The following is an 18,508-nucleotide window of genomic DNA, read 5'->3' on the forward strand; positions in this document are numbered from 1 at the left end:
CACAGCACAACAGTAGCTCTACTGATTCCATTAGATTATCATTCCAGTTACGGGAAGAAACCAGAGATGATAATAAGTTGTTCCCAGAAAAGAACTAATGAAGCCTGCTTCCTACAAATGCAGAGCGTATGCTCCTCTTGCCTTCTCCCTCTCCTCTGCTTCACTGAGGTAACGCAACCATCTGCCACCTAAGACATCACTCCCATTCACAAGGCCAGGGTCAGCATCTGTACTACCAAAAAGAAGCTGATGACTGGCTGGTAAACGTGTGTGCTGGAAAAGTCACTGTCAGCAAACAAAAGAGCCAGGAGAAACCTTGTTGCTATAAGCCAGGTCTCTTTCTGCCTAGGTGATGACAACCCTAAACATGCAAGACTTTGTCATTATTTACATCGATTTTTTATTGTTTTTCTATAGAAGACAAACAGGTTTAAAAGATAGCAGGGGAAAGCAAGGTGAGCAGAGAGCAAATCCACAAAGCATGGTTTCTTTGGGCTTACTCTGTATTTTATTCACTACAGTAGCAAGCCATTTGTTATAAACCAGGTAAGGGTAAGGGACCTCTAAAGTTATTTTGCTTCTGGAAAGTGAACCCAAATCCACAAAACTGTAAAATGTTGAAGTATGCACAATAATCTGAATTATCATTTGCTCTCAAGAATACACATCCCTGCCAGGAAGACAAAGCACTATTATTAGAGTGCCAAAAATAGCCAAGGACCCATTGAGAACACAGGTTTCTCACCTCGGAATACCTAATGTGACATTCATTTCACCTCTGCCAGCAAAATGGAAGGTGTTCAGAGTCATCTGTGTGGAAGGTTCCCCAATACTCTGAGCTGCAAGAAGACCCACAGCTTCTCCTGGGTCACAGAGAGACCGCTGCCACTTTAAATATAACAAATCCTTTAATCTGAAAGACATGACATAAGCAGACATTTAAGTTCTACGAGTACAAAATAAAGAACTCTGTATAGCTTGAAACATGGCTGAAGTCAATGAAGTTGCCTCTTTCAGCCAATTTCTCTTGGTAGCCTTTGGACAAATCTTCATCTAATTCGAGGAATACAGCCATTAACCCAAAACCAGGGCCCAAGACAAGTCATATTTTACTTCTACTGCTAATTCTCAGGTGATCAAACGAGAATCTGTTTACACTCACTTCCTTATCTCAGCTGTCTCGCTAACTCTAGGATGTGGCAAGAGCATATTTTCATTTTCAACTGTTACTGTGAAGCATTATTTTATACACAGGAGAACACCAAGATGCTGCTGTTATTCCATGAAGCCTTTACCAGGGTTCTTAACAGCATGAAAATCCAGGCTTGGAAGGAACAGATAATCAGAAAACCTCTCCACTATGCATTATGCAAACCTGGCTTTCAGGAATCATTCTGAAACCCACAACGTTTGCTCCACAAAAGTCATAACAAAACCAAGAGTTGATAACGACTTTTCACCGTTAGCCAACTCAGTCCAAAAAGAGACTTATTTTTAATGTCTTAGCACAAAGAAGCAAGCCCAGAAAAGTTATTACCTATCAGAAGGAAGCGCTGGCTGCATGCAGCTTCCCCTGTTCTGACATTCTAGTTTGTTGATATAATCTTCGACTCCATTTTCAAATGTTTCTGAAACAGATGCAAAATAGGAATCTGGACGCCAAACAGCGAGACTTGGGTCAGGACATTTATTTGTCTTCTTTAGATACTTTCTTCGTTTCTTCTCATCTAGTTCATACCACATCTTCAATAACTGAAAAGAAGAGAATTTTTAAGCAGGTTGGTTTAGCCACAACAGGACCAAAACAAAATACCACCACTTCCACCAGCAACCTAGCAAGGGAAGGAAGAAAAGATTATCCACACAACACTTAAGGCTGTAAGTAACACTCAGTAAAGAACAACTCGACTACAAATACAGCACTCTCCATTTTATGATGCTTACTCTTCTGATCCCAAATGTCTTCAAGGTTCTTTACACACTTGAAATAGATTGTCTATCCATAGTAACTACTTCAGAAACCAGTGAAAGGCAGTTAAGAATGCTTTTAACTTTGAAGTGAAATCTCTTGACATACTAAAATCTTTATTGCCAGCTGACTCACCTGTTCAAAGCTGACATAACAAAGGAGCTTTTCTTTTAAAATTACTCTGCACTTATGAGTTCAGCAGAGACCTTAAAAGCAGCTTGTATCTTCATTATATATGCTTATCTGTCTTACTTGAAAGACTAGCCAGCTGAAGAGTAACATTTCCTATGTCATATTTAATAGAGGAAAAAGTTAACAGACTTCAAAAAGGAGAAAAGAAATCAATGCAGGAAATGAGCTAAACATATATTTTACAAGCTTTTTGCTTTATGAAGGATAAGTTTGCTTGTCACGTGGTAGTCTGCAAACTGAGCTTTAAGAGCTTATATACTGAGACAGAGATATATATTTATCTATATCTATTTCTGTGCTGAAAGAAGAAAAAAACAAACGCACGAATCCTCAAGTCCAATTGATCTGGATGTCATTAGACACACCAATAGCAACAAAAAAAAAATCAGCACAGCTGAGTAAATATACCAGTGACATGTGCAGACAAGCTACCGGAAGTCATATATCTCAACACCTCCAATTTGGAGTTTTGTGTAAACTGTCCACATTGCACCAGGACAAATCCCTTGTGAAAACAAGGCTGTGAAGTAGCACCTGTTTGCATTTCATGGCCATACATTCATTCTGCAGAAGCCATAACATACACATCAGTGTCCTCATGTACAAGAGCATATAAGCACACTTTTTGAAACAGTAGACAGGGCTGGCTCGAGGGTATTACTCTGTGTGTAACAGCCACAGGCTGTTTTCTAAAACCAGTTCTACCTCAGAGGTTTTGGCCTCTGCCCTAGCTCTAGGGCCCACAGACTTTGTAAGTAGCAATAAATTAATCCCAGCTTTATTACCCACACAGCTGATATACGATCTCTTCAAAACTTGGGAAAATTAGCCTGTGAAACACACAGGGACAAAGAAAAAGAGTCACTGGATTCTGCAACGTTTTGTCTTCTCATTTGTTTGCTTTGCTTTTTTAAGGGCTAGGTCAATTCAACTGCTTCTGCGTTACCTGTAAAGTAGCAGGATCCCTTCCATTTTTGCTCTCTCCTCCCGCAATTTGTGTTTTTACACTTGCCATTTTCTTCTGGGAAAACAACAGAAAGCCTCCTTCTCTTTGCACGGAGTTTTGGTGCCTGGCCCACCACTTTCTGATGGCTTTAAACTGCTGCTTCGCCTGGTGAGACTCCATCCTCGCTAAGGCTTCGTTCAGACAGTTTGTCTTCTGGATCACCTACAAGAAAGTTACCTGTGTGATTACTCTTCTCTCTACACTTGCAGTAGCTGAAAAGGCAGAGCAAACTGAAAAGGTCATCTACTGCAACTCAAGATGTTCTGCTGCTGTATAACAATTTTCAAGTCCTTACATCTTTATGTGACTAGTACCACTCTTTAATAAGTAGTGACTGAAACGACACCAAAAAAGGGAAGATATTGAAGTGAGAACTTGAGCAGAAACATCATCTCTGCTGATATGGATTCAACTACAGTGTTAGAAGAGACAACGAGAGTGTTCAATGCTCTGCTGAATTTTAAACTGCTTAAATCACCCACAGACTTAACAGTCACTTCTGTATTTCAAATACAGTGGCAAATAAAACATTGCATAGTCCGAGAGTGACACGCAAACAGCTATGCCACTGCATCACTAAGAGATAAGCTAGATATTAACCATGCATTTCAGACTCTCTATTTACACCACAGAAATATTTAAAATTTAGGTGTTCTACCTCATAGTTATCAGCAATGAAAGGAAACTGCTCAGGTTGTAAGAACTGAGTTTTAGGGATATCAAGCCCATCCTCTCCATACAGAAACTGCACCACACTGCCGTCGCTATCCCGTACAGTCAGGTCATACTGAACCACCAGTCCTTCCAAATGCTTTATGATACACCTGTCCCAAAGGCAAAAAAAAGACAACAACTGTTGAGGCTACAAAGTAATAAGGATGATATAACTCTAACATGCAAAATACTGTTTCCAGTAAAACCTTAAGTGCACTTAAGGACTTGGCAGGAATTTTGGAAGGAAAATTCTTACAGATACGACACTCAGACAAAATGTGCAGTGATACTGCAAAGCTTTCTGCACGACGGTTTCCTTGGACTGGTTTCCTGTGTGCAAGGAGGCAAGAGTCCTCCTTCAGAACCCCCCACTGTGCTCCAAAACAATGTAGGAGTTCCACACTGCAGGTGTGGCCTGAATAAGGATCCAGAATAACAGTCTCCTACCTTTGTAGGTACCCAGAACGGCTGGTTTTGACAGCTGTATCCACGAGACCTTCCCTGCCAGCCATGCAGTGAAAGAAGAATTCCTAGACACAAAAGCAATCCCATCAGCATTCTGCTGACAAGTACACCAAGACTGGTAATTCATACTCTTTCTGAAAAGCTGCATTTGAAAGTACGGTGAACATAGTTGATTTATCTACAATTGCACAAAACTCTCCAGTAGCAAGATCCATATAAATTCCAGTATAAGCAGAAAGCATATTACACTTACAGAAGGTTTGATCCCGGTGAGAAATCTGCCCGTCACAAATCCTCCTGAGCTAGGGGAAAAATCATAAGGTTGGAAACACGGCAGAGATTTGCCAGATGCCATCAGCGGGGGCCTCCGACCTTCCAACTCAATCTGGCCCAGCAAACAAGAAATCTACATTTGAACAGGAAGCGTACAGAAAGAGAGAAGGAAATGTCATTTTTCCATCAACTTTTGCTCACCTAAGTGAAATATTTTTTCCTTGAACACATAGCGAAAAGAAAAATTACTTGTCCAATAACTGTTCTTTAATTAAATGCTGAAATGCTCAGTGAATGTTCTTGCTAGTGATGGGTAGTAAAAGCATGGGGATCGTATCTGGTCTTTTAAAATAAATTTATTCCAGCATCTTGACTTGAATTCAACACTTCCGTTCTCATTCTGTATCAATATTTCAATACACGTGAAACTAAAATATTGTAAATACATTGGTCCCTACATAACCCTACATTACCATTCCCAAAGCCCACAGTAAACATTTTGCATTGGTATTAGATAGCCACAGAAGAACTTCTCAGTGACTTCCATTCTAGGGCAAATTATATCAATGTACACAGCTGCTAAGTATTATAACTGTCATTACCTGTACTGTATTTACAGTGGATCCTTTGGCTCCTGACTGTACCATCAATTGCAAATTGTTCTCTGGAAAGCTCCTATGCAGGCCAAACGGCATACAAATCTATAGGTGGGGTGTGGTGAGGGGAACAAAACAAAACTATCGTTAATAAAATAATAAACACAATTAATTCCTGTTGAAACTGAAGCAAAGATTAGCTGCAGATATTCCTGTTTATAACTTTAAAAGCTTTTTGAACATCTCATTCAGGAAGGAGAAGGTTGAGGTATGCTGGGAAGGCAGTATGTGAAGCCTCATGCTAGGGACAGATGGAAAGCTTCAGCCTCCAGAACAGTCAGTCACCCTGCATCAACATGAAATTAACTTAAACAGAAAGGCTCTAAACGAAATTAGTATGTACAGATGCCTCGATGCCAACCTTGTTAACTTCATTGTTGTAATTGTTTACTTCCTCCTTGAATTTCAGGTCAACCATGTTAAAATCCCTCTGGTCTTTGCAGAGATGGGCATCCTGCCATTTCCCTTGGACATCTTCACATGATGCTGTTTCTGGCAAATTAAGAGCTGCTCTAATAACCTGAAAGTAAAACACGTTTTTTTTTTTTTTAGGTGCCAAGCAAATGATTATATAGGGCAGAATTTCCAAATTTTTAAATCACTGGGGGAAAAGTTATGCAAAACAGACTTACCTCAATGCCACACTGGCTTGATTTTTTGATGATTTTGTGTCTTTTGCGGTCTGCTTCAGGTTTAACCAAGATATCTTCAATCCCTGTCAAAGACAGACAGACCACAATGACCTAAACCAAAAAAGAACTGAGAAAGTATTCACCACTTCCTGCAAAAGTCACCAGCAACAGTCATGAAAATGGCTAGAACACACGTTGGATGAGGAGAGAGTGAAAGAGATGCATTTGTTTAGCTTCTCAAGATAAAAGGAAACAAAATTTTCTTCAAGAGGAAAAAAAAAAAAATCACAACGTATAAGATGAAATGCTGGCAAAGTGATTGCAGAATCACTGTCCCTGGATGTTCCTAACAGCAGACAGCCCTGCAGAAGCTCACCTGGCAGGACTTGCTTTGAGCAGGGAGTCACAGAAATCTCTCCCAGGTTAAATTATTCCAATGCTCTACTTGTACAGCAGCTGGGGGAACAAGTGGGACACTTTACTACTGAGCTGTACAAGCGTGAACAAAGCAAAGGTGCCTATGGCCCCATTACGTATCCCAGCATCTCCAGAGGCCAGTCTCTCCTCTCCTCCTGTTACAACTTTGTCTCTTCTACATTGTCTCTTTCTGAACCTTACTCATCTCATAACATCTCACTTTGTTCAGTCCTGAATCATCTCGTCTTCACTAAACACCGGTCTCCTGCTCCAGATTCACTTCTCTTTTCCTGATGTTTTATTTATCTAATGATCTTTGCTACCTAACTCTGTCAAAGTAGTTTTTGTACCCTTGCTCCAGTGAATTTAACCCCCCCACTGCAATGCACTACAAATATTTCATTAGTATAAAAACACCTTGCAAAGCTCTACACAGCCCTTCGATGCATTTTAACTATTGCAAGAGAACAGAGAGTGAGGGTCAATTTTTTTATTCACCACCAAGTCCATTTTCGTATGAGTTGGCAAAGCTGCAATAAAAGTCAAATATTTACCAAAAGATTTACAGTTAAGTGAGATATGCATAACTTTAATAACCCCTCAACGTCCTCCCATTTCACTCATCAGTTTTTATGGTTTGCAACCATTTTTATGGTATGCAACCATTGTTGGTTTTTTCTTTTTTTTCAGAGAAGTAAAAAATACCATGCAGAGTCACGGGAGATTGTATCTAAACGAAGTTTAAATACAAGACATTTATACTCTTCCCATTTTGATTAGGCAGAGATGAGATGAATTGAATGGACAGACTCAAGGTTATACTTTCTCTTCATTCTTAGAAGATCAAGTATGTTAAAATCAGGAGGGGAAAAAGGAAAAAGAAGTTGGCAAACAGTGATGCCACTCAAAGACAATGTCTCGTCAAACTACTTACAGAGCTCCTGGCATGCATTCTGCCCAGCAACGTTTGCTTTCCACCTCACAAGGTTCTGCAGTGCAGCGCACTCACGGATAAGTCCTCGTGATACTCACCCATTGTAAATCCCCTGTAGAGCTGCAGGTAAGCAGTAAACAGGCGTCCTAGACACGTTAGCACTTTGCCACTGGTTTCTCCACCATAGATTTCATAGCAACAGTGGACCAAGCCATAGGCAGAGCTGCCAAAGTGAGCTTTGTCCAACACACCACAAAGTAATTCCCCACTTCTAATAATAACCTAAAAAAGAAAACACAGCTATTCAGGAAGAACACCACCACCAATTGGTGAAAGGTTCAATATAATCACGGATGTTCCCTATTTATCATAGAATGGCTTTGGTTGGAAGGGACCTCAAAGATTATCTACTTCCAACCCCCCGTTGAAGCAGGACTGCCAACAGCTACATCAAGCACCAGCTCAGGCTGCCCAGGGCCCCATCCAGCCTGGCCTTGAACACCTCCAGGGATGGAGCACCCACTGCATCTCTGGGCAGCCTGTTCCAGTGCCTCACCATCCCCTCAGTGAAAAATTTTTCTCTGGCATCTAATCTAAATCTCCCTTCTTTTAGTTTAAAATCAATCCCCCTTGTCCTATAACTCTTCACACGGGTAGATAGTGATGACTTCCCTCCTGTTTATAATCCCCCTTTAAACATTGGAAGGCCACAGTCTTTACAGCAAAAAAGAAAACCTCTAATACCATCTATATTTTTCCACTTTAAAATAAAACAATGAAGACGTGGTCTAACAAAACGAGATGGAGCCTGCATCAGTCAGGATCAGAAGAGTTTCTCTTGACACCCAGTCCTACCCTCTAATCTCTACCTTCTGGTAATAAGTATCTTTAAATGTCTGTTTTTAACTTCATCATCCTTCTGCTTTCCCTTCTCATTCCTCCATTCCATACACATTTATATTAAAATGCTTCCCAGCCCAGCCACCAGCATACCTGAGATTCACACATTGAATCAAGATTTAGACATCTGTTTGCAGGTCCCTTCATCCAGGCCTTCCCACCTATCTTAGCTTTCCCAGTCAAATTCAGTGGGACGTGGTTTTCTGGAATGATGTTTATTAACAATGTAGAAACAACCTAAAAAGAAGTAGAAGGAGCAAAGAGTTACTTATTTCCCATATTTCCTCCTCAGTGTAAAGAATTTGGCATGCAGGAGAAAAACAGCATTCCATCCGTAGATTTTCAGTTTATAACAAATCCTTAAAAACTCAAAAATCTGATGCTTACAAGACAGGAGTATGCTTTTTAAATGAAAAGATATTCTCACAGCTCCAGTTGGAACACTCATCAAGATCTATATGGTGTTGCTTAGACAATAGGATCCAGCTTTTCAGCAGCCCTCAGCAGCACTGGTGTTAATATTAGCATTCTGCTTACTTTGGAACGACCAGAATTCTTTGCTCCAATAAATTATGACTACCTGCTTTCCAGTCCATAATCGTTGTGGTTTCATAACGGCAGGAGGAAATGTTTTAATTCTTCCTTTTTTGTCTGTTAGTCCTCGATAAACAAGCTCCATATATTGCTCTCTTGTGAAAAAGCAGCCCCGGGTTGTCATGCTGACTCCAGAAATCATGTGGTCCTGGATCAGTCCAGGAAGTGGCTTGCCATCCTGCAGAAATTTGGGAGAAAAAGGATTTGTGGATAATAACTCAAGTGTTAGCAGCTCCCAGAGTTAGTGCAGCCCGAATAAAAGCACCGAAGTCACTTCTAAAGAACACTTCTTCACAGTAAAACTCTTCTGCACGTTGAGAGTTAAAAGGAATAAGATTGTTTAGATGTGATGAGCATTCTCTAAACAAGGAGAACAACTGGGCTTGGGGAGATTAGAAGCAAGTAACAGTGCCTGAAGAAGAATTTGCTGAGGGAAATAGCACCTTTGGCAACAAATAGAGAAAGAAAAGGAATTAAGAAATAAAACAAACCCCACGAAGAACAAATTTAATCTCCCTTATCCTCAGAGAAAACAACAACAAAATGTTTTAAACAACGTGATTTCACATGGGGAGAAGTTTTATTTACCTTTGGAACTAGATACTGTTCATCAGTAAAGGCTAAGGTGTAGGCCTCCGCTCTACCCAGCTCATTCTGTGGGAAATGGGCATTCATTTCGTCACCGTCAAAATCAGCATTGTATGCCTTGCAGTTGGCATAGTGGAGCCTCAGCACCTTCTCTCCAGGCAGGATTCTGGCTCGGTGAGCTTGGATGGAGGGTCTGTGAAGAGTGGGCTGGCGGTTCAGTAACAGGACATCTCCAGTTTTAATATGACGGCAAACCTGCGAGAGGAGTTTTGTTACTGTCTGTAAAGTACTTCCATGCAGGTCTCTAAAAATAATGCACCTTAAAAATACACGTGCATCCAAAACATGCTCCTTCTAGTATTAACTGTCCGTGCTGAAGATTTAAGAGAATGAATCAAGACTACTTGTTCTCAAATCTCTCTGCTCTCCATCTAACCACAGTCAAAGACCGCACGTACTCCATTAACACCCACAAACCGCAGTGATCAAACAAAGGTAACAGCATTGAAGCCACGTCCAACCAACCTCTCCTCTCCCTTGGCAATATGAGGATCAAAGACTGTAAAAGAAATTCACATTTTCCCATTGGTTTTGCAGGTCATCCTCCTGATAAAAACAGCCAACATGAAACAGCGTTTGGGGCACTGACAACTCCAAAAGCCACAGGACAGTGAATTTGTGATTGAGGCAGTTTTGCAGTCTCTGGTGCAGTAATCACCCCAAAAATTACTACTCTCCACTCCAGCTCTCAGTAATCACACCAACACCTGTAAGTACCCCTGCCAATCTCATTGCCACACTCAGCCTGGGGCCTTACAATGATGTGTAATTTAAGGAGGATGCAATTAACCATTTGCAAGCAAAGAAAACGTTAGATTGACTTCAGCTGGTTCTTTGTTTTGGAAATGTCCAGAGTTCAGAACTGGAGCCCAAACTTAAATGCCTGAGCCTGTGTTTGGGGGCCCTGCAAAAACACCTTTTCCTTCGGTGCATATTTATCACATGTAGGATTCTGTGTAGGCCTGAAGGATTCTTCTCAGCCCCAAAAGCATACACCAAAGCAGAATCCCTTCACAAAACCTACTGAAAAAAAGCTTAGCTTTGGCACAGCAGCTCACCAGTGCTTTTCTGCCACAGCACACAAATGTGAGAACCACAATTTCAAATGCCACCCAAATGAAAAACAAACAAAGCAGAGTTTTCTTTGGCATTTGGGAGCTGAAGCCCTCTTCATAAACCACTGGTCAAGGCAAGCCAAGTCTTTGTCATACTCACAATCTTCGGTCCTGACTGGGGTGCACCTGAAGAAGGCGTGAGGAGCTGCTTGGCTATAGCTTCCCTCTGGGTCAAGCTGCTTGCACTCAGCACTGTACGAGACCCATCTTCATTAATGACCATGGAAGCCCCAGGGTGAACCTTTGGGCCATTTATGACAGCCTGCCTCAGCTCTTTGACATTCCAAGGAGTGACTGGCTGAGGGTAGGTCAGTTTGGTAGCAAATACCTGGACAGGAAGGAAAAGAGGAGAGAAACAACTAGTTGTTTGGCTTTCGCTTTAAAAACATAATAATAAGTTACTGAGAAAACAGGGTTGAAGGTCAATTCATAAAACATAAACAGAAATTCTTCCTCAACATACAGTCATGCCAAATGGATACATTTCTATTTTAAGATCTGCACTAACAGAACAGTAAACTACGCCCTTATGATTTTCAGCCGGAGCAGAAAATAAACACTGAATTACTAATTAAAAAAAAGCAGCATTTTAGATTCTGCAAACAAACTTATAATAAAGGTGAAAAGCACATAACCATCAGGCTCACTGTTTTCATATAGGCAAGCAGAAAAGACTGTTTGTAAGTTCGGAATTGGTTTAATCTCTGGGACTCACTAAGGATGAAGGCTGTGACAAAGCTATGGCCTTTTCTTTAAGGCTGTCAGGCCTGTTACAGGATACACTGTACAAAGATCAACACTGAAACAGGACCTACTTATGAAATTCGTACTAATTCATTAACCAAGGAAGCAAGGGCAACCCTTTCTTTTTTTCTATCCTCTTTTCGAGGCTTTAGTGTTTAGCATAACGGTAAGAATGTCCTGCTCTTCAATACTTCTCCCTCATTCACACAGTGGGAAGGTGGAAAAAAGCCTGGACAAATCAGTAAACCTCTCCATTTTAAACTGCTTATTATGTAGCTGAAAACACTGCTGTACAGTTCAGTATCATAAGGAAGTACTCTTCTATTTCGTCTTACCATGGGAATGCCAATCTCATTGGTACCAATGTACATATCAGGGCAAATGACTGATCGAGCCGCAAAATCCACACGTTTTCCCATCATGTGCTTGCGGAACAGCCCTTCCTTTTTCTCTAACAGCTTTGAAAACAAAAGTTAAGGATTAAACTGTGAAACATAAAAGCATGCAACAGCAGGCAGATTCTCAAGACGTAACAGCAATGAGCATCATGAAAATGCCAACATATTGAGCACACATATTTCACTTATTTCTTATTCCATCCGTTTCTCTCCCTTTAACTGTCGGTGATACACAAAGACCAGAGTCTAAGACCCTCCCTGCTACCCACCTGACGAATACCAGGGTATTTTTCAGTCATTAATTTGTCCATGTCACTGTCAAACACAATGTTGACGTGGGTCTGAAGACGAATCCAAGCGTTATAAAGCTTGTCTGCAATGGTCTGCCCTGGAATCGTTGCCAGCACAGAACGGTCCAGAGGCTCATCACCCTCACCTGTCTCCTACAGAAACAGAAAACAAAGACTTGGACTTAATAACAACAACAACAAAATTGCTATTTATCAGAATTAAATTATCACGCTACATAGCGAACAAAACACTGGCCACTCTAAATTAATTTGAAAGGTATGTTAACATTGCCATTACAGTTAAGTGTTCAGACTGGCCTGCTGTCAAGATTTAGAAACATAAAGAGGTCTCCAAAGATCACAGCTATACATTCCAGCAGCATTTTAATAACTGATGGCTTGGTAAACAGTCCTCTTTACAAATCAGCTTTCTTACTGGTTAGTCAGTGTGGGCTAAGAACCACCATGCTCCTGGAAAGCCCCATTTTCAGATAAAAACACAAATCTGAGAGCTTGCATCACTTCGTTCTCACAGTCTAAAAGTCCAAAGTCATCTCTAAACACATTCAGTGCTCTCTCACCTCCATCATTTTAAGGGCACATCCCCACCTAGTGGTTACATTCTCAATAACGAAAATGTATTAAAAATCCTTACACTTCAGGATGTAAAACCACATCCAGCTGAAATTAAGTCCAACTTCAAAGAATTCTTAATAAAATAATTTATCAACAAGCATGAAAAGAAGCATTCAGCACGTTTATGATTTATTTCTGCTCTGGAGGTTACATGCATTGGTTAACCTGCACTTTTTTTCACTCCAAATGAGATACAAGAAGTTTCTTCCCTTGTACAGCAGTACATTGGAGTGAGTGTGTCTGCCAGAAATACAGGATTTCCTTCAGTTGTGCACAGCACAATGAAGTCTTTCAGAAAAATATTAGGCTTCATATCAATGGGAGCAAATAGCTGGAACACAGCTGACACTCCAAAAAGAGGGTATAACCATTTTACAGAACATAAACCAAGCAAAAGCTGGGGATATGTAATCTAGACTCAATCCAGCCCATTTTTCTTCTCAGTTACATTCTCAAAGTGGGGATTTCAAGGCCAAGGGATACATGCCTGAACCTTACAGCTCCACACAGACAGTTACACACTGTATGTCAATTGTTTTTTTTTTTGTTTGGTTGGTTTTGTTTTTTTTCAGAAGGGCTCTCATTACTTAAATGAGCGATTGCACGGATACCTAATGCTCTGCAAACTCACAGTCCAACCTACCACACAGTCAGGCCCCTTTGTGGAGGAACCCTGTGATTCACAGCCTGAACACAGAAGCTTTCTCCTTGCAAGGCTTCTCAGTACAGATACAGAAGAACAGTATGAAGCCACGTAGTTTGGATGAACAACAGTGACACACTTTATTACTACTGCATTACCACGCGAACTGGTTGGAAGCAAGCAAGCATTGTTAATAATTACTTTTATGGTTTAAAACAACCAAGATTACAATCGGCTCTACTAGGCTGAGGAGATACAGTGGCTTCCTCCCCAAGCCACCATTTTTCATTTGATGGGATGCTGAAGAAGTTCAGCAACAGTTTTAAACAGTTGCTACTGTACGTATTTCGTTTTCCAGTAACAGGAGTCCATTATATCTCACACAGAGTAGTCTAACACAAAACCACCATTAAGGAAGAATACATAAAGTGTTTTCCCTTTGGCACTGGATAGCTGAGTAGAAAGAGACACAAAAATATCTATGGAAAATGCATCTAGCAGCATATATTCCAACAGTCCAGACAAAACCTGTCACTGGAACAGCATAACAGCCTACCCTGAGCTGTAACCATATATCAAAAAAGCAGAGAATAAGATAACCAGCGGCTCTTACAGTTTGGATTTCATCCTCTACCATTTTAATTGGCTGGCATTGTTCTTTTGCCATGAAAACCAAGAGCTTCCGGATGAGGGTGGCATCTTTCATGACAGCCTGCAGGTTCACAGTCTGGCCGTTGGTAAACATCCGGTCTCCAACACGATTCACCGGGCGATACCTACGGCAGATCAAAATCAGTTCAGAAAATTAACGTTGCCAAAAAGTCCATAACCCCTAGGAACTAGCAGCGAGCATTTAAAACTTCATTTATTACACTGAGGCAGTCATAAAAGAGGAATGGTTCCGTAACAAGACGTTCTATTGGTACCATACAGCTGTAATATCCTTGCGGGCTTTAAGCTGAAATACTAACACTAAAACGTGCTTTCCTAAAAACCAAAGTGCATCTTCTGACTCCTGAGAAGAGTATGTGCTAAACCCTATGACTTCATTTGTATTTGTTTGGGGATTTTTTTACCTCGAAGGCGGAACCACAAGCAGATCTAAAAAAAACATATCCGGGCTGAAAGCTGAATTCTTATGGGGATCCATCCCGGGGAAGAGGTAACGCAGAAAGAAACCTGAAGAGATAAACACACCATTGTTGCTTTTGTTTGGGAAACCAAGCCCCCCAGATACGCTTGGTCAATCAAGTCAAAAGAATCTGGCAAGTTAAATACTAGACAGCTTGTTTAAAAGAACATTTAGGCAAAAATATTTTACGAAGAATGCTATTGTTCTTTTTTTTTTTGGTCACATCTATTTTTAGAAACAATTATGAATGGAAATACAGAGCATAGCAAAAGAGAAAATGTCAAAGGAGCTGGAAGAAACAGTTCACAGCTACTGGCTGTGACTACAGCATGAAACCCCTTAAATTTTCCTTCCAACTGAAGGCTCATCTAGTGCACAGGAAACTCAGAATGTTCAGTCTTTAGCCAATAAAACCATGGGGAATAGTAAGCACAGAATCACACGGACGTCACATTCTCCATAAACAACAACCAAGCTTTGAGAAGTGGCAATTTGAGAACAGCTGATCAAACTAGGTCAGTGAATACTCTGTCTATCACAAAAATTTATCTTTCAACCAAGAGCTCTTAAGGCAAAAGGTACAGATTTGAAAAGGAATAGCCACAGGAACAAACACTACCTTCATTCTTCCACAGAGCCAAGACGAACTCCTTGGCAGTCATTGGTGTTAGGTATCCTCTCTTCCCTAACTGAGTTTCATCAATAGCTAAAAGGAAAGAAAAAGAAAGGGGAAGGAGGTGAGAATAATAATAAAAATCACAATAAGTTAGTCTGAAAGATTTTCTTGGCTTACAGTGGCGTTTCCAGCAAAGGGAAGGATTGGAAATAACACACCAAATAAACACATTGGTCGCTGTCTCCTTTAAAGTAGTGTCATTAACATGTGCTTCTGGGATATGAAATTAATCAGAGTCTTCCCAGTATGGAAAAAGTAACCCATTTACATGGCACTGGATGACAATATAAGTAACTGAAACAAAACTCATCCCTAGGAGCTGAAGCATGTTTTATTTCATTAATGGTGAACTGCACCACTTTTTCAATGATCACATCCACGAACCAAAACAAAAATGAAGAGTCTGCCTATAGCTCAAAAAGACACAAGCAGGACTCAAGTATCACCAGTAAGCCCAAGATTCACCTGAAATACCTTGGCCTTTGAAAACTGACAGGAGGGAAATATTTCTTAGTTATACTTCACAAGCAAATGTTAAGCATCTGCAAGAATTAGGCAAGCTATTTTAATTGTGGCAACTCCCCTGACTCTCCAGAACAACTATTTTAATCACTAACATAACAAAACACACCACCAGACTTTGAGCTGCTCTAAGGAGTTTAGAAACAGAAAGACCAAAGCAGTACTCCACAACCTCAAGGAGTCATGGCTGTCTCTCAAATGTAGCACCATTGGGATATCCACACTTTCCTGCTTCTGTTAAATGTGTTACAGATAGGATGCTAAAGCAGACACCTGGAATTTAATGGAAATTGGGTAATCTCCTACTGCTGAACCTACTGTGGATTTTTCTTTTGTTTTTGTGGGTGGTTTTTTTTTTTTTAAATACACAAGTCAAAAGTGCATATTCATTATTAGGAATTTGTCCATCTTAAATACAGACAAGTAAGTGCAAACATATTTGAGAGAAGACAAACATCTTACCTGCTGGTTCCTCCACAATGCCTTCCTCTCCTGACTTACGAAACACCGTAGAAGGATAAGTTACTGTCAGCTTGCTGTTATGCTCTTTTCGCACCAGTGATCTCCTTGATCTTAAAGAAAAGAAAAAAAAAAAAAGAGGATTACCTATTTAACTTCACACCACCTATTTAATTCCTCGTATAGTTAAACTTACTTGCAGTTTGGGCATTTCTTTGAAGTCATATGCGCTCTCCAGAACTGCGATATCAATTTATTTCTACACTCACAGACATTTTTCACCTGGTGAGCAAAAAGAGAAAACAGAAAGCAGAAAACTAAGCATATTTCATACAAAGCTAATTGTTACTTCAACCTTGGGCCAGGGAAGAAAATATTTTTATGCGTAATTTCAGACGTTTCACCCTAAACATAACACAGTTCTAAACTCAAGGACAAAATCTAGAGTCTGCATCGTCAAACACAGACTTTCCTCTGCAGGTTATTAAATTATAAGGACAAAATCTGAGATCCCAAGAGGAGCACTGATTCTACTTACATTTGAACACTGATCACTTAGTTCTTGACTTTGCAATATTTCGTCAACGTGGCGATTTAACTCTTCTTCAATCTCTAGAGCTGTCGCATCTGCACTTTGCTCTAAAAACTGAAAGAAACAGAATAGAATAGAATAAAGATAGGTCTGTATTTACAGCACTATCAACTCAAAAAAATGAATGGAGAAAGATGGACTACTTGCCCTATTTAAGATGACTTCAAGATCATGGACAGCATGAAGCAACCCATGCTCCAGAACTTTCAGCTGACTTAGCAGCAAGTGAACCACAGCTCGAGTACACGTCAGCATGTGACAATTTAAACAAGAACCTCGAATTAGAAGGTATAGTTTCTGGAACAAAAAGAGGGGAAAAAAGTGTTATTCTGGTAGATTTGTTAGCTTGCACACGTATTGTCACTTAGTATAATGCCAAATAAGTTTGTCAAGTATCATCCACATTGTCCCAGTTTTCTGGAATAAGAGGACTAGCAGGTACAAATACACAAATAACTCTATATCAAGCTTGAACAAGACCTCAATGTCCAAAAACACTTGGAAACTCTAGGATAAAAGTAGGTAGCTGTTCATGCAACCACGTAGTAGCAGCTTAAAGAAAAGGACCAATAACTGATACTGTACCAGTCATTCAATTAAGGCACGAGACCCTGAAATCAGTCAGTCATGTAGTTTAGTTGACAAACAGGAGGGGTGAATGTTGATAATGGTGAATAAAATAACAGTTACAACAAAGCATGCATTTTGCAAATGTCTACAAAGTCTATTTTCATTGAACTACCACGACAATTTTTTTCCTACCATGTTTACTGGTTACTGAAGTTGAACTACACTTAAACTAAGAAAAAAAAAACAAAACAGATCTTGGTACCTTTCCTCATTTTCAAGGACCACAGACTATCACGGTTTGAACACCATCCCTCACTTCATTTGTGAGACAATAATTAAGCGTACATACATCAAAAAACAGAGGGTTGTAGACAGTCAGAGGCAGTTCTATATGGCCAAAGTGCCCTGGGCAGTTGCTGAAGTTCTGCATGCACGTTGCACACGCTTCTTTGGAATCAGGAGGCCCCAAAGCCAGGTCATACAGCCCATTAACAGAAGGATTCCCCACATTATCCAAATACTGAGGATTTGTTATGGCTTTTACACTCAGCTTCCTAAAGTAGAAAGAAATAATAAAATCAGTGGCAGAAAGAAAGAAGAAGAAAAAAAAAATAATTGAAAATATGCTTTAATGCCACAACAAGCACTGAAATTGAGCATCTACAGGACTGAGGAAAACACCTGTTTGCAGGCATGCTGGGCATGCAATGGGCACATCGCCTGGATAGGGTAAATATACCGTAAATATACTTCTTAAATCTTGAATAATTGTATTAGGAAGTCACATAATATTAGGAAGTCGCCGGCTGCCCCATGCCATAAAACCGTTCCGCCTTCACCACAGGGAAGGCAGCTCCCCACTCCCCAGCCCTCAGCAACCGTGGGGCGAGTGGGGGAGAACCATTTGTCACCGTGGCCGGGGCGCAGGCGGACTACACATCCCGGCATGCCGCGCGCCTACGGCCCATAGCCGCGCACCGCCGCCGCCGCGCAAGGCACGCTGGGAGTTGTGGTCCTCCAAGCAGCACACGCAGCGCCGCTCGGCCGGAGGGCGACAGGACGCAGCGCGCCTCGGTTCCTCACCTGATTTCTTCGGCGGTGTACAGCCCGAAGGAGACCTTGGCGAACCGCCACCACGGCACCACCTTCGGCGGCCTCATGGCTAACGGGCTGGTGTCCCCCCGGGCAGCGCTCCGAGCCGCTAGGGAGCTCCGGGCGGAAGCACGAGGTCCCGGCGGCAGGGGGAGAGGCGGAGCCGGGCGGTACCACGCACCGCCGGGGGGAGGCGGGACGGAGAGCTCGTCCTCCGCCGCAGCAGGAGTGGTAGCGCC

The 18,508-nt window shown here is 41.1% G+C and overlaps 1 protein-coding gene across 1 annotated transcript in view; it reads right to left on the reverse strand.

Moving 5' to 3' along the window:
• The window catches only part of POLR1A (RNA polymerase I subunit A), a 28,167-nt gene extending 9,679 nt beyond the window's left edge, over nt 1-18,488 (reverse strand). The window contains exons 1-25 of the mRNA XM_021396574.1: nt 18,261-18,488; nt 17,527-17,731; nt 16,755-16,904; nt 16,554-16,661; nt 16,212-16,297; nt 16,019-16,128; nt 14,978-15,064; nt 14,303-14,405; nt 13,840-14,002; nt 11,927-12,100; nt 11,595-11,717; nt 10,616-10,843; nt 9,341-9,595; nt 8,739-8,930; nt 8,252-8,395; nt 7,357-7,540; nt 5,908-5,990; nt 5,637-5,795; nt 5,222-5,320; nt 4,600-4,752; nt 4,329-4,411; nt 3,826-3,991; nt 3,108-3,329; nt 1,538-1,752; nt 746-913 (exon numbers count right to left, since the gene is read on the reverse strand). Of these exons, the coding sequence (XP_021252249.1) occupies nt 746-913; nt 1,538-1,752; nt 3,108-3,329; nt 3,826-3,991; nt 4,329-4,411; nt 4,600-4,752; nt 5,222-5,320; nt 5,637-5,795; nt 5,908-5,990; nt 7,357-7,540; nt 8,252-8,395; nt 8,739-8,930; nt 9,341-9,595; nt 10,616-10,843; nt 11,595-11,717; nt 11,927-12,100; nt 13,840-14,002; nt 14,303-14,405; nt 14,978-15,064; nt 16,019-16,128; nt 16,212-16,297; nt 16,554-16,661; nt 16,755-16,904; nt 17,527-17,731; nt 18,261-18,337 (3,737 nt within the window). The 5' untranslated portion in view covers nt 18,338-18,488. The remainder of the gene's footprint in view (nt 1-745; nt 914-1,537; nt 1,753-3,107; nt 3,330-3,825; nt 3,992-4,328; nt 4,412-4,599; nt 4,753-5,221; nt 5,321-5,636; nt 5,796-5,907; nt 5,991-7,356; nt 7,541-8,251; nt 8,396-8,738; nt 8,931-9,340; nt 9,596-10,615; nt 10,844-11,594; nt 11,718-11,926; nt 12,101-13,839; nt 14,003-14,302; nt 14,406-14,977; nt 15,065-16,018; nt 16,129-16,211; nt 16,298-16,553; nt 16,662-16,754; nt 16,905-17,526; nt 17,732-18,260) is intronic.

This window comes from Numida meleagris, chromosome 4 (assembly GCF_002078875.1).
Source record: "Numida meleagris isolate 19003 breed g44 Domestic line chromosome 4, NumMel1.0, whole genome shotgun sequence".
NCBI lineage: Eukaryota > Metazoa > Chordata > Aves > Galliformes > Numididae > Numida > Numida meleagris.